Source organism: Mirounga leonina, unplaced genomic scaffold (assembly GCF_011800145.1).
Source record: "Mirounga leonina isolate KUSES-001 unplaced genomic scaffold, KU_Mleo_1.0 Mir_170, whole genome shotgun sequence".
In the NCBI taxonomy this organism is placed as follows: Eukaryota; Metazoa; Chordata; class Mammalia; order Carnivora; family Phocidae; genus Mirounga; species Mirounga leonina.
In genome coordinates this window covers 10,204,506-10,218,800 of record NW_023270433.1, presented here as the reverse complement: position 1 = coordinate 10,218,800, position 14,295 = coordinate 10,204,506, and the positions used below count along the sequence as shown (strand labels likewise).

Genomic DNA, 14,295 nt, shown 5'->3' with positions numbered 1-14,295 from the left:
GTGTCTGGCACCTATGATGGGATCTTTTCCCTACAGTGCTCCCCACCTCCCTAACCATCCTGAGAAGTCAGTACTTCCCCTCAATTTACAAATGAGGAAACAGGCTCAGGAAGACTGATGGAAGAGACTCCCATCACCGGCAGGACTCCTGACAGAAGAGCTGGAAAGGAAAGTATCGAAGGATATGGAGGGATCTTCAGGGGAGTGGTCCTGAGGCCAGAGGCAGACAGGAACAGGACGAAACAGGGATACACTTAAGAACAAAGCAGCTTTGAGCCCCATCATGGGGGCTTTGCCCAGTGGAGACAGACACTAATCAGATCAAATAACCACACAAACCCACAAGTGCACGTAAGTGCTATAATTGAGAACAAACTAGAAGGTCCTGGTGCTTCGGGAATGTGGCAGGGTTCGTTTTTGTCGGGGGTGATGATCAGAGGAGGCTTTCTGGGATAAGGAACATTGAAATAAGATGGGAAGAATGAGTAGGAGTGAGTAAGATTGAGCAGAGAGAGAGTTTCAGGAGGAAGGAACAGCATATGCAAAGGTCCCAAGGCCAAGTGGGAACAGAGAATCCATTGTGACTGGAGCCTGCTGAGGGAAAGAGGGGCAGAAGAGAAGGGTGAAAAGGAAAGCAGAGACCATGGGGCCGTCTTGTGGAACAGCCAGCAGAGGGCAGAGTATGGGGTGACAGTGGTCTTTTTCTTCCAGAGCCTAGCCAGAGAGCCAGACCCAGGCTGGGAAAGAGAATCCTTGTGTGGTTCTATTTGTTTTAAGTACATTTTGTCTATTATTTGAATAGATAGGACATACATTACAAAATTCCCAGATGCAAAAAACGTATTCAATGAAAAGTAAACCTTTCTCCTTACTCTGATTCCCAACAACTGGTTTCCCTCCTGAGCAATAACCACCATACTGGTTTATAGTGTGTCCATTCACAGATAGTCTATGCACTAGAGGCACCTGGGTGGCTCAGTCGGTTAAGCTTCTGCCTCCAGCTCAGGTCAGGATCCCAGGGTCCTGGGATCAAGCCCTGCATCTGGCTTCCTGCTCAGCGGGGAGTATTCTTCTCCCTCTTCTGCCAACCCCCCCTCAAATAAATAAAATCTTAAAACAAACAAACAAACAAACAAAAACCAAGAACACACAGCATATTCATGTTTTATACTAATCCAGCCCTGGTTTTGACACGTGCCCAGATCTCTGGTCATGAAAGAACCTAATCTGTACTGAACACCAGCTGCACATGACTTGCTGCAGCTCAGAGTTAGGGAGCACCAGACCTTGTGCTAACCCAGTAGCTCTCAAATTATAAATCCTCTGGAGGGCTTGTTAAAACAGATTGCTGGGCCCCATCCCTAGAGTTTCTGCTTCCTGAGATCTGGGGTAGGGCCTGAGAATTTGCATTTCTGAGTTCCCAGGTGATGCTGAGGCTGCTGGTCCTGGGACCACACTTCCAGACTACTCAGCTAGCTGTTCGTGCACAAGGTCTGTGCACTGTTGACGTACGTCTCTCCCACAAAGGAAGGCATAAAGGATGCAAGGAAACACACATACCAACTAGAAAGTTTCATGGGGCGGTAAATTCTATGAAGAAAAGGAGCAGGGGAAGGGATATGCATGAGGGGGAAGTGCTTGAGAGTAGTGGTAAGGTAGGACATTTGAGGCACAATTAAAGGTTCCTTTCTGAGCAGTTGAAGTTTACAAGGGCAGGTAAACAGACACACAGGTGGGACTGTCTTGGGGTCAGGGGAGGGTCACCTACGGAGTCAGCATGGAGAGGAAAGAGAAGGGCGTCTGGCCCCCCTGGGGTGTGCAGAGGTGGAAGGACCTGCAAAGTGTGAGATAATACGGGGAATCCGAAAGAAACCGAGGAGAGGGGTCGAGAAGGAGGCATGATCCAGAGCTCTCGATTCTGGGAGGGTAAAGAGGTGCCACCTTGGGTGCAATTACGGGAGCTCCAGAAGACCTCAACAAGGCACCTCCACGTGACACCGAAGAGCCATGGAGCGAGGGCATGGGCAGGGAACCTGAGGAGTAACGACGGGAGGCGTCTCCTTTTGAAAGTTTTGCTGCCTAGGAACCAGAGAAATGAAGCACTCCCTCCTGAGGATGGGGAGGAGGAAGGGTGTGTAAACGCCGCCGGGAGCTACTGGAGTTTAGTTTGCGGTCGCCGGGCGGGATTTTGGAGGGAAGAGGAAAAAAAACATGCGGGACAGGGGGGGTCTGAGCCGTGAGAAGGGTAGAGCTGGCGGGGTCTGGGTGTTGGGAGAGCTCAAAGGCTCACCTGCCCTGGAAACATCACTCATCTGAACTTTACAACCCCTCCAAAAGGAAAGCACTATTTCCCCCATTCTACAAGTGAGGAAACTGAGGCTCAAAGAGGTGAAGGGACAGCCCACAGAGCATCTCACAGAGCAAGCCCTCCGTCCGTGTGGGGACCCCGCGCTCCGCTTACGGGCCCCGCTGCTCCTGGGGACTCGGAACAAGACCCTTTTTGGTGTCCTCGCAGGGATGCCCCTTGGAGAGCCGCCCGATGGCGAAGCGGCCCCGCAGAGGGCCGGGCGGGGCGGGGTGCCCCCTCCACCCTAGCTCCGCCCCCGGCGGCGCGGGAGGGGCGCGGGGCGGGGGGCGCGCCGCGCGGGCTTTGCTGGCTGCGCACCGAGCTCGCAGTGCCGCCCGCGCTTCCCAGCGTCCGCACGCGGCTGTCTGTGCCCACCGCGCCCATCCCGCTATGGCCGCGGCCGCCCTCCTGTCCCGGCCGCTGCCCCTGCTCCTGCTGTCGCCGCCGCTGCTGCTGCTGCTGCTGCCGCCGCGCGCCGGCCGGGTGCGCGCTGACAGTAAGGTACGGCGCGGCCCTGCGACAGGGGCTCAGCTCCGCGGGGAGCCGGGCGCGAGGGGGCGCTGTGGCTGGGGTGCGGACCAAGGAGGGTGTCGGGGCCAGGAGCGGAGGACCAGGAGAGGGGAGACCCGACGGGCTCAGCACGGAAGCCACTTGGGCCACGACCCAGGGAGAGGGGGAAGAAGCGCTGGGGATGGTGGGAGTACTTGGGACCTGGGGGTCTCAGCAAAGGGCTCTGGGACCCAGTTCAGTGCGGGGAGGAGATCGGCACTGAAACGCAGGGCCCCGAAGAGGGGAGCCTGGGAGTTTGGAAGGGGCGCGGACAAGAGATGCAGTCCCCAGCCTAGGGATTCCCAGGAGCGCTGGGCAAGGGCAGCCTGGAAATCTGGCTCAAAGTTTCCATGGGAGGCTGACCCACGTCGGGCAGACCCCTGGGTAACTGCTACCCAGGGACTCCCAGGTTTGCAGCAGACCCTGAGCCAAGGTTTTCCGGCCATGCTGGGGACCCAGAGTGAACCTAGTGGGCTGGTCACTCACCTGGCCTCTGGTAGTCCTGCCAGGAATCTAATGCACCCTCTGGAGGACACCGTGTTTCCAGAAGGGACCTTAAGTCTTCTCAGTTGTGGCTAAAAGGATCTGCTGCGCTGTCAAGCTGACCTGAGTTCAAATCCCCCTCCACCTCTCAGCTGGGTGATCTTGGGCTTTCACCGCTTCCAGTCTCTGTTTCCTCACTTATGGGAATAACAGTAGTTCCCACTTCCTACAGTTGGTGATCTTTTTCGAGGTCGTGCCTGTAAAATGTTTAGCACCGCACCTGGTACCTAGTAGGTGCCCAATAAATCATGCTGTGATTACAAAATCTTACTAGGGGAACCTGAAAGAGCCAGTGAGAGCAGGGCCCCCTTGAGGGTGTTCTGGAAATGACCCAGTTAGGACAAGGATGGGACTGGGAATGAATGAGGGAAGAAGGTAAGGCCCTGCTCACTCTTTCATGGAGTGACTTTTCTTGATGTCGCTCCAGCCTCTTTCCTGGGTAGAAGGTGAGGCTGCACTGTCCAGAGGCAAGGTAAAGGGCAGAAGCCACTAGCCACGCAGTAAGTGTATGAGCGCTGGGCACCAGCAGTCTCTCATCCTGAAGATCCTGCTCAGGGGATGAAAGCAAGTGAATTGCAGTCCTGACCATGTGCTCCGAAGACAAGAAGGGAAGGAGTATCATCCCTACTTTACAGATGGGAAACTAGAGTATATAGAGACGTGGCTAGCTTGTGAATCAAAAAACCTGGGTTCCGCCCCTTTGTTACTCTTTGGTTGTGTGACCTTGAGCAAGTCACTGCCTGCCTCCAGGCTTCAGTTTCCCCATCTGAAAAGCAATGTCTGCCAACTTCCTCTCCGTGCAGGGCCTTCTTGGATTCCCTGACCTGGCTCAGGTGGGGGAACAGTGAGCCAAAAACCCCACATGACCTGATCAGTGCTTTGCCCCTCCCATCTCTCTGGCTGGGAGGAATATTTGGTCCTGGGCATCCTCTGAGCCATGCATGTAGAGCTTGTGGGGGAGGGCTAGCACTCAAAACAAAGCAAAGACAAAGAAAACTGAACACCCTGTTTATGTAGTGAGTTAGCCAAACACTTGCTAGGTTGTGTGTGTGTGTGTGTGTGTGTGTGTTTCGTTGTCCCAGGGCAAGCTGGGGCTGGTGGGGTAGGGAGGCGTACTCTAGAGCCTGGAGGATGAAGCAGCTGGGGGACAGAGCACAGCCCTCCCTCAGACACCTCCCACCCCACACCACTTCAGCCAGCTGGGAAAAATAAAAATCAAGTGATGGGTGAATTTACTCCGCATTCCTCAGCACAGCTGGTCTCCTGCTGGCTCTACGGGGAGAGCTGTTTTCATAATCACCCTCTCCCTCCCCCATAACCATCCTTCGTCTTCAAGCCTGTCCGATTTGAGGGAGGGAGAGGGGGAGAGCCCTACGAGGGCCAGCCTGGGACTTGAAGTCTATCTATTTAGAGCCCTAAAGGGTTAAGTTGGCCCTCTCCTTAGGCTTCCTGCTCCTGGGAGGTCCAGTACCCCCTCCTGCCCCATACTTTCTGGGGTACAGGGGCAGCTCAACCCCAGTACTCACCACAGAACTCTGTGGTCTCGGGCAGCTTCTCACTCAGCGTGTTTTCATTTCATGTTTATGGCAAGGTCTCTCTCTCCTAAACAGGAGTTTTCATCTAGGGAAGTGCTTTATCCAGCATGGGAGTGGGAGAGGGAGTTCACAGCTTCCCTGGCATCTCTGAGGGGCTGCCCAGCTCGGAGTTGGACAGACAGGTAACCACATGAAACCCAGGCGTGGCACCAGAGACCTCTGGGAACCTGCATTCTGCTCTATGTCCTTGGAATGTGGCTGAGAATTCCCCATTGCTACCTCAGTTTCCCCATCTGTGAAAGGTGCCTCACTTCCTCCATGCATCCAGATGTGGAAAGGGGGTCTTTGGTCATCCCCGCCACTGACCAGGGGCCCAAGGACAGAGGGAAGGCCAAGGCCCAAGGACAGAGGGAAGGCCAAGGCAGGGGGGCTGAAGGCAGGCAGGCAGCCGTGTCGCAGGCTACATCGGATGTTCTAGGCCAGGCTGGTCCCAGGGGCTTAGGTGTTGCTGCGTCTCTGCTCTGGGAGTTTCCGCCTGTGGGTGTAATTGAAAACAGGCTCAGGGCAGACAGGGAATACAAGTGATGAAGTCCTTCTGTACACAAAGAGCATGGGACCATGCCAGGCCCCACAGGGTCTCTCTATAGGGAAATGCTTGTCCCAACATTCCCCTTGGCTGGGGCACCTAGAACAAAGTACTGAGAGACATCCTGTGTGCCAAGCCCCATGCCCAGCACTTAAATCCAGAATCTTACACAACCCTGCTGCTGGTCCCCCCAGGACCAGGCTTGAACACTGAAGGTCAAAAGAGTCAGATGGAGGAGTTTGGAGAATCCTGGAGTTCCAGGATGCTCAGCTTTCAGTGGGCATCCAAATGGCCTGGGGTACCTGAGAGTCTGAGTTAAGAAGTGTGGACTAAGGCCAGCGCGTCTGCATTTTCCAAGTGCATTCCAGGTAATTCCCAAGGCACATCCCCCAGTGAGAACTCACGGAGGTACAGAGAGCCATGGAGGTTTGTGGACCAAGACAGTCACAGATCATCAAAGAGGAGCTTTTGGAAGATTAAACCGGCGGAGAGGAGGCTGCTGTGTTCCCAGAAGCAGTTAATGGGGTCTGAACTCAGGGCTGTGGTCATGGAATGGAGAGTCGGAGAGAGAGCTGGGAGATGTTCAGGATAAAGAATTGGAAGAACATGACTGATGGCTTGTCTGGTGTAAAAAGGGAGGCTCAGAGACCTGGGGTGGGTGGGAGGGTAGGTAGACATCAGGTGAGAAACGGTGCCGGGTCCAGTTTTGGATGGCTTCAGTGTGGGGGTCCTGTGCCAACCAGGGAGGTGTCGAGCTGGCAATGGGCTCTGGGGGACATCTTTGCCTGCAGGAGGACCTGGAAACGTGCTTTCAGGAAGTCTGGACTGGCCAGGAGGGAAGAGGGAAGACTCCACCCCAAGGTGGCACAATTTGAATCTGCTCATTTCTAGAACATTTCACAGCTTGAAACCCCCCTCCCCCACTGTGGCCAGACTTATCCATCTTTCTTCAGAAAAATCTCAAGTATGCCCTCTTGCCATCTCATTGTGGGATTTCCTCGCAAGTACCTAGGGATGTTTTTTAAGCCCACGAACCACCCACACTTCTGGGGTCTTTGGCAGCAGTGTGTGCTGAGTGAGGCTGTAGAGAGAGGTGCGGGGGGAGGCCTGAGGCAGGCACAGCCCTCGTGCCCAGGGCAGAGGGGGCCAGGCCCTCTATTGCCCCCCTGGACCCAACCCAGGGCCCGCTTCTCGGTCGCAGTTCGGCTGCTGTTGGAGAAGCCCTCACCGGGTGAGGACGGGTGGTCATGGGAGGAAGAGCAAGTAAACCAAAATCTGGAGTCAGGCTGTTCATCGTGACCCTGGGCAGGCCTCCAGTGTTGCTGATGCTCAGATTTCTCCCCTTTAAGACGGGGTCGTGACGCGAGGAGAGAGAGGTAGAAAACGCCGCGCCGACGTGAGGGAGGCTTGCGGGAGGGTTGGGTGGCCACCTGGATAGCAAGCACCACCTAAAGAGCCGTGACTCTGTGCCAGGCTTGGTGACAGCTGCTCTGTGCGCGTGGACTCATTTCAGCCTCAGGTCGGGCGTGTGAGGCAAAGACCGTCGTCCTCCCCGTTTTGCAGTGGAGGGTGCAGAGACTCAGAGGGGTCAGGGCCACGCAGGGGAATGGAGGAGCTGGGGTTGGAGTCTGGGCTTGGTTCCCCACCGCGGTGCTTTGCGGCCTCCAATCAAGCACCACGGGCTCCAGTAATCACCGGAGGAAGGGCCTCGCCTAGGCTCCTGGCAGCTGGGGCTGGGCGCAGAGGCCCTCTTCCGGCTCCTGGCCCGTGTCAGGGCCTTGGCTGCCCCCGTCAGGACGTAGCACCTCATCTGAGGAGAGAAGGAATGTTGCAGTCTGATATGGAGGCTGCTGCTGGTGGGGGCGGACGCCAGGACGATGAGTGGGTCCCCAGGAGGAGGCCTCTGTGGCCTGGCCACACGGAACACAGCCGCATCTACCCGCTGGGGAGTGCGTGGGGGTGACTAGAGGTCCACAGCAGAGCTGGGAAGGGGGCCCAGGAGTCTCGAAGAGAAAGCAGGCTTGAGGCACTGCCCGAGATCTTAGGAATGTGTGGGACCCCTAGGCTGGCTGTCCGCGTTCACAGGCAGGGGCAGATTGCCCCGCGGTGCCCCGAGTACACTCCACCCACAGAAGGCCCAGGACAAAGCTTCCACCCATAGCTTCCTCCTTCCCCACCTCCTCATCCCCCAGGGGACTGGAAATCTATCCACACCAGGCTCTGATCCCCTTGAACAAGTCATTTGATGGCTCCAGGGCTCCGTTGTCTCGTCTGTAGGACACTGCTGAGAATATCTACCACTGCATCCCCATGGAGAAATGAACACATAGACAACCCCCTTTCAGGATCATTGTTAGTAATAATAACGGCTACAATGTACAGACTACGCTGTGGGCTCCTGGCACTAGACTGAGCGTATTCCTGGTATCCTGTCTCTCAGTCCTCACACAGTCCTTTGTTGGGTAGACACTAGTAGTACCCTCATTTTACAGATGAGGAAACTGAGGCACAGAGAGATTAAGTAATCTACCCAAGGGCACACAGCTGTAGATGGCCCATGGCTGTGTGCCTAACCACTGCCCACACTTCCCCAGCACTTCGTGAGTTCTCAGTAGCTGTCTCCTCCTGGGCTCTGTGCCCCCGGCTTGCCTCCTCCACCCACCATCTATCCACAAAGCCTCCCAAGTGAGCTTCCCAGAACGCAGATCTGACCCTGGCTCTCCCCTGCTTAAAATCCTTCCATGACTCCCCAGGAAGAAGCCAAGATCCTCAGCCAGCTTTCAGGGTCCTCCAGGAGCTGGTCTCTGCCACCCCAGGGTCCCGCAAGCACCAGCCAGAGTGAACCTTCTCCAAGTGCCAGGCCTTTGCTCATCTTTACATATCTGGTTTGCTCACCCTGGAATGCCCTTCTCCTTAGCGATGTCCCCCAAGGGGTCCCTCCCTGAGCAGTTGGCATGGATGTCTTCCTCTGTGCTCTCAGACAGAGCCCATCCTGCTGGCTTCTCCTCTAGCAGAGAAGCTCAGGAATGTACTTCAATCTATTTCTCCTACACCTCCAGCTGTCACCAGGGTCTGACAGAGGCCAAAGGCTCAAACAGGTGTCTGACAGCTCAGAACAGAAATGGAGTATCTATGGCCCTTCCCCAGAGGGCTCTGGGACGCTCGTGGGCGTTGGGGTTGGCAGAAAGCCCAACAGAGCCACGAACTCACCTGAGTCCTGGTGGCTTTAGTGAGAGCTGAGTAGCCATGAGGCCTGGGGTGTCTGTTGCCGGAGCCACAAAGAGCTGTGTCCCAAGAGCCTGGAGCCCAGGGTGGGCGGGGTGAGACAGCTCGGGGAGTGGCGGGGAAAGGATGAGTGGCCCACCATCTCACAGCTACTCACTCAGGTGGCAGACGCCATGTTCTTAGCCCTGTGCTCCAGCATGTCTGCAAAATGCAGGCTCAGTGATCCAACAGATATTTACAGAGCATCTACTATGGGCCAGGCAGGCACCAGTCTGTGGTATAGGAGAGAACTAGACAAAGTTCCGGTCTCTAATGGTTCCTTCAGTAGAGTAAGGGAAAAAATAAGCAAGCACAGATACAATACTTCAGATGGTAAGAGGTATAATAAAGAAAAACAAAGCCACTAGATAAGGGGACAGAGGAAGGGGAAGTGGGTAGTTGGGAAAGGCTTCTCAGAGGAAAGTAACATGACGGAATGAACCAAGGGAATATCGGGGATAAGGGTTTCAGGATGAGGGTACCACATCTGCAAAGGCCCTGAGGCTGGAGTGGAGTGACCCAAAGGAAGGAAAGAGTGGCAAGAGAAAGGGTTGTGGGGAGGCTGTCAGCTCACATAGGCCTTGAAGGCCACGGTAAGGACGCTGGAGGTAACTAGCCCGTCCGTACACAGGTATTATGAAAGGGTGTGATGCCCATGGAAACTGGGCTGTAGTAGGTGTCCAATGAAAGGTCTTCATTCATGTCTTTTATTATGGTGATAAACTGCACATACATTTACCATTTTTTTTTAAAGATTTTATTTATTTATTTATTTGAGACAGAGAGAATGAGAGACAGAGAGCAGGAGAGGGGGGAGGGTCAGAGGGAGAAGCAGACTCCCCACCGAGCAGGGAGCCCGATGCGGGACTCGATCCCGGGACTCCGGGATCATGACCTGAGCCAAAGGCAGTCGCCCAACCAACTGAGCCACCCAGGTGCCCATACATTTACCATTTTAACCATTTTGAAGTTTACAATCCAGTGGCTCTTAGTACATTCACAGTGTTGTGCAACCATCACCACTACTAAGTTCCAGAACATTTTCATCGCTCCCAAAGGAAACCCCGTGCCCATGAAACAGTCACTGCCCATTTTCCGCCTCCCAAGTCCTGGCAACCACGAATCTGTCTGTGGATGCGCCTCTTCTGGATATTAATAAATGGAATCATACAACATGTGGCCTTTTGTGTCTGGCTTCTATCACTTAGCATCATGTTGTCAAGGTTCATCCATGATATAGGTGTCAGTACTCCATTCCTTTTTAGGGCTCAATAATATTCCATTGTATGAAGATACCAACTTTTGTTGATCTACCAGTTGATGGACGTTTGGGTTGGTTCCACTTTGAGACTGTCGTGAATCGTGCTGTTGTGAATATTCATATACAAGTCTTTGTTTGAATACCTATCTTCGGTTCTTTGGAGAAGTAATCTTTGGAGAATAATTCTACCTAGCAATAGAATTATTAGGTCCTATGGTAATTGGTAATTCTATGGGTTTTTAAAAAATTTTTTTTAAGATTTTATTTATTTAGTTGAGAGAGAGAGAGAGAGCACAGTGGAGGGCAGAGGGAGAGGGAGAAGCAGACTCCCCACTGAGCAGGGAGCCCGATGCGGAGCTCGATCCCAGGACCCTAAGGCATCCCTAAGACTTTTTTTTGAAATTTTTTAAGTAGGCTCCACACCCAACGTGGGGCTTGAACTCCCAACCCTGAGATCAGGAGTTGGATCCTCTACCAACTGAGCCAGCCAGGTGCCCTGCAATGTTTTTAAAGTAATCTCTGCACCCAATGTGGGACTTGAACTCACAACTCCGAGATCAAGAGTTGTACACTCGGGGCGCCTGGGTGGCTCAGTCGTTAAGCGTCTGCCTTTAGCTCAGGTCATGATCCCAGGGTCCTGGGATCGAGCCCCGCACTGGGCTCCCTGCTCAGTGGGGAGTCTGCTTCTCCCTCTCCCACTCCCCCTGCTTGTGTTCCCTCTCTCGCTGTATCTCTCTCTGTCAAATAAATAAAATCTTTAAAAAAAAAGGGGGGGGGCACCTGGGTGTCTCAGTCGGTTAAGCCACTGCCTTCTGCTCAGGTCATGATCCTGGGGTCCTGGGATCGAGCCCCACGTCTGGCTCCCTGCTCAGTGGAGAGCCTGCTTCTCCCTGTCCCTCTGCCTGCCACTCTGCCTACTTGTGCTCTCTCTTTATCTCTCTGTCAAATAAATAAATAAAATCTTTAAAAAAAAAAAAAAGAGTTGTACACTCTACTGATTGAGCCAGCCAGGCCCCCCAATTCCATGTTTAACGTCCTGAGCAACAGCCAAACTGTTTTTCAAGGTGGCCATTAATATTTTCAGGTATTACCACCTTAAGGCTATTATACTCTATTTCCTCCAAAGGGCTGCTGGCTCCTCAGCCGCCTGTAGCCGTCCCACAAAGGCCAGGGACACTGGATTCTGCTACCTGTCCCCTCTGGCTCCTCCAGTCCTCTCCTCCCCGCAGCCCTGGCCTTCGGCTCACCGGAGCCCCTCTTGCAGGTGTTTGGTGACATGGAGCAGGTGCGGATGACCTCGGAGGGCTCCGACTGTCGCTGCAAGTGCATCATGAGGCCGCTGAGCAAGGACGCTTGCAGCCGAGTGCGCAGCGGGCAGGCCCGGGTGGAGGACTACTACACTGTGGAGACGGTGAGCTCGGGGACCGACTGCCGCTGCTCCTGCACGGCGCCACCCTCCTCGCTCAACCCCTGCGAGAACGAGTGGAAGATGGAGAAGCTCAAGAAGCAGGCACCCGAGCTCCTCAAGGTAGGCTTTGGGGGGGGGGGAGGGAGCACCTCCTGGACGCGATTCTAGCAGGGGCTGGTGCCAGGCTGTCCTCCCAGTGGAAAGCCCACACTCTGGGGAGGTGCTGTTGTTATCCCATTTCACAGGTGGGGAAACAGAGGCTCCCTGAGGGGAAGCCACTCTTGCTCAAGACCATTCTCCAGTAAGTGGTGGAGGCGGCATTCTTTGGCTAGCTTACCCTGTGCTCTAGCGTGTATGCGAAATGCAGGCTTGTTTATGTTCAGGGAGCACCTACCACCAGCCAGGTAGGCACTAGTTTGGGGGATATTGGAGGGAACTAGACAAAGTCCATGCCTTCCGTAGAGTATGGGAGACGGAAAATAAGCAAACACGGATATAATATTTTATTGTCTAGTTCAGTGTTCTGTATTTTACCCAAACCTGTTCATCTGTCAGCACCTGAATACAGTTCTTTACATTTTAAATTTTGTAGCATTTTATTGTTTTTAATGTAATAAGAACATGTCCCATATTCAAGCACCACCTGCATGCCAGATGTTGTGCTAAGCTCTTTTGACATGTTCCTCTAAATTCTTTTTTTATTTTTATTTTCTTTTTTAAGATTTTATTTATTTATTTGACAGAGAGAGACACAGCGAGAGAGGGAACACAAGCAGGGGGAGTGGGAGAGGGAGAAGCAGGCCTCCCGCGGAGCAGGGAGCCCAATGCCAAGCTCAATCCCAGGACCCTGGGATCATGACCTGAGCCGAAAGCAGGCGCTTAACGACTGAGCCACCCAGGTGCCCCTTTTTCCTCTAAATTCTTAAACGATTCTGTGAAATATGGGATCACTGTTCTCATTTTATAGGCAAGAAAACTGAGGTTTGGAGAAGTTAGGTAACTGGCCCAAACTCTCACCTAATGGCATGTAGCCTCGGGTCTATACCATACTTTTATATGTATTTTATGCTTACCTTCCCCCCAGCCACCAACATAGGCAGATCAGAAAGAAGCACCACCTTTGGGGAGCACAGGCCCATGCCAGGGTCTACCCCCAGGACCCATGCTTGAATAGGCATGTGCAGCCTACATCACGGTCCCCACAGCGAGCCAGGCACCTTTGTGCCATTCGTAACACGCCCAACTCAGTGCTTGGTGGGGCTGGGATTTGAACCACGTCCTGCTGTATCCAAAGCCTGTATTCTAAACCACCTTTAGTCTCCTTTCTTTCTGTAATGGACTAGATAATTCTGGCGTCTTTTGAGAGTATCCTTTTCTCTTATAATTTCTTCCAAACACCTGAACATCTGTTTTGCCTTTTTTGGTATCACGCACTGTGAAATTGACTGAGATGTTACCCTACTTGTAAGCTAACAAGTTGGCAGCCAATTTCATGGATGCTGGCAAAAGACACAAGCCTCCTGGGTCAGAGACAAAGGACTTTATTACTCACAGCAGCCAGAGTATCTACATTTTCTTGAACTGATTCTCCCAGCTCCAGTTCCCACGGGGTGATGCAGTGAAGACTACATAGCTCCCGCACACATACTAGGGTATTTTTCAGGAGTGGAGCCCCAAGCTTAGAGAATCCAAACTTTTTACAATGGGCACTGAGCATGCCTTCCCTACTCTGGAGGGAAACACTCTCTCTGTGTTCCAGGGCTGTTGCCTATACAAAATATGTCCTAGAACAAAGACAGTCAATGCCTCTGCTTGCAAGACATGCAGAAAAGCAAGAGACCCATGAAAAATTGTCTTCAACATTTGGCTAAAAATGTTTTCTTTATTTTTTTTTTAAGATTTTCTTTATTTATGTGAGAGAGAGAGAGCCCAAGTTGGGGGGGTGGGGGCAGAGGGAGAAGGAGAAGCAGACTTCCCACTGAGCAGGGAGCCCGATGCGGAGCTCTATCCCAGGACCCCGGGATCATGACTCGAGCCAAAAGCAGACACTTAACCAACTGAGCCACCCAGGCATCCCTAAGGGTTTTTTTTTTTTTTGAAATTTTTAAAGTAGGCTCCACACCCAACGTGGGGCTTGAACTCCCAACCCTGAGATCAGGAGTTGGATCCTCTACCAACTGAGCCAGCCAGGTGCCCTGAAATGTTTTTAAAGTAATCTCTGCACCCAGTGTGGGACTCGAACTCACAACTCCGAGATCAAGAGTTGTACACTCTGCTGATTGAACCAGCCAGGCCCTCCAATTCTATGTTTAACGTCCTGAGGAACAGCCAACTGAGCAGGGAGCCTGACAACACGGGGCCCAATCCCAGGACCCCCAGATCAAGACCTGAGCTGAAGACAGACACTTAACTGACTGAGCTACCCAGACACCCCTAAAAATGTCTTCTTTAAATTTAACTTCGGCTTTAGTTTTATAACAACTAAATGCATACCAAAACTCTCAAAGTTGGCATAGGGCTGAATTTTAGGCCAAGTTGCCTCTTAACTTGTCAGTCCCTGGACCTCACTGTCTCTGTGGGGCCTCACTAGGGCCCTGCAAACTCCAGGCACTGAGGTCATAGGTCAGTCTTCAGTTATAGGAACAAATCCAACTTCTGCTCAAAGTCCACCTCGCAATAACTAAATTGTAAGCATACTTTACAGGAGGATACACAAAAGCTTTTCATACTTTCTGGCTCATTTAATCCTTGCCACAATCCTTTGGCAAGGGAACTTAGGGTCCCAGCTTTACTTGTGGAGGA

General features: G+C 53.0%; 1 protein-coding gene across 2 annotated transcripts in view; it reads left to right on the top strand.

The window, feature by feature from the left end:
• The first annotated feature begins 2,641 nt into the window (after positions 1 to 2,641).
• Positions 2,642 to 14,295, top strand: part of OLFML2A (olfactomedin like 2A) — a 29,481-nt gene continuing 17,827 nt past the window's right edge. For both annotated transcript variants that reach the window (XM_035015827.1, XM_035015826.1), the window contains exons 1-2: positions 2,642 to 2,848; positions 11,350 to 11,613. In XM_035015827.1, coding sequence (XP_034871718.1) covers positions 2,738 to 2,848; positions 11,350 to 11,613 — 375 coding nt within the window. In that variant the 5' untranslated portion in view covers positions 2,642 to 2,737. The remainder of the gene's footprint in view (positions 2,849 to 11,349; positions 11,614 to 14,295) is intronic.